At 33.9% G+C, this 770-nt stretch overlaps 1 protein-coding gene across 1 annotated transcript in view; it reads right to left on the bottom strand.

Moving 5' to 3' along the window:
- Window positions 1-505: 505 nt before the first annotated feature.
- The window catches only part of LOC102303240 (muscle M-line assembly protein unc-89), a 7,354-nt gene continuing 7,089 nt past the window's right edge, over window positions 506-770 (bottom strand). Inside the window, exon 11 of the mRNA XM_042215680.1 lies at window positions 506-643. Coding sequence (XP_042071614.1) covers window positions 506-643 — 138 coding nt within the window. The remainder of the gene's footprint in view (window positions 644-770) is intronic.

Raw genomic sequence — 770 nt, 5'->3', positions numbered from 1 at the left:
TGACATTAACTATGTTAGTTAATTAAACTATGTTAGTTATTTAAAACATCAATAACATGGTTCACTTTTAGCACTGACTTACAAAAACACCTCCTGATATACAATACCAAAACATGTGTCTGTGCTAAAGGCTGTAAAACACAAAACAACATAATTACTGCTCAATGACATATTCATGATTTTTTTCTCTCAAGATCTTGTGAGTTTATCTTTGTGATGCTTTGACTCGTGTATCTTCAGCTTACAAAGACACAGTGAAGCTTCGTCTTCATCCACACCCTTACAACACAACTGTTTTTGTGTTGCACCTCAAAGAATAATGAAGATCTATTGATTCTGATATTGAAGATCACCTTGTTTATTTACATATTGTTAATTTAATAAAAACACTGTTACACTGACTTAAAATTATATGAAATATATAAAATGTAATATTGCTCTTTTTTTTCTTTTATTCATCAAAAGAGTCCTGATGAGTTTACATGATGTAATTGTTTTTTTAGTATCACTTTAGCCTGTGGCGCTCTCCAGTGCTGCTGATGAGGTCGATCTTTAGCTTGTCTGGAGAATCCCATATCAACATGCCTTCACACATCACATCAGCATTGTCAGGATATGGGTTCCTGCCACCTTCTCCCCGTACCTGGAAATGTAACCAATAAAAAGGTCACAGATGTCCAAGTGAAAAGTAATAATAAGAGAGACTAAAAGAAGAATCTAGTAACACAGAGACTCACAGTGAGTTCCTCTTTAGCTTTCAGTGTAAAGTT

This window comes from Haplochromis burtoni, unplaced genomic scaffold (assembly GCF_018398535.1).
Source record: "Haplochromis burtoni strain Fernald_Lab_line unplaced genomic scaffold, NCSU_Asbu1 Contig_793, whole genome shotgun sequence".
NCBI classification, from domain to species: domain Eukaryota; kingdom Metazoa; phylum Chordata; class Actinopteri; order Cichliformes; family Cichlidae; genus Haplochromis; species Haplochromis burtoni.
This window is presented reverse-complemented; position numbering and strand designations above follow the sequence as displayed.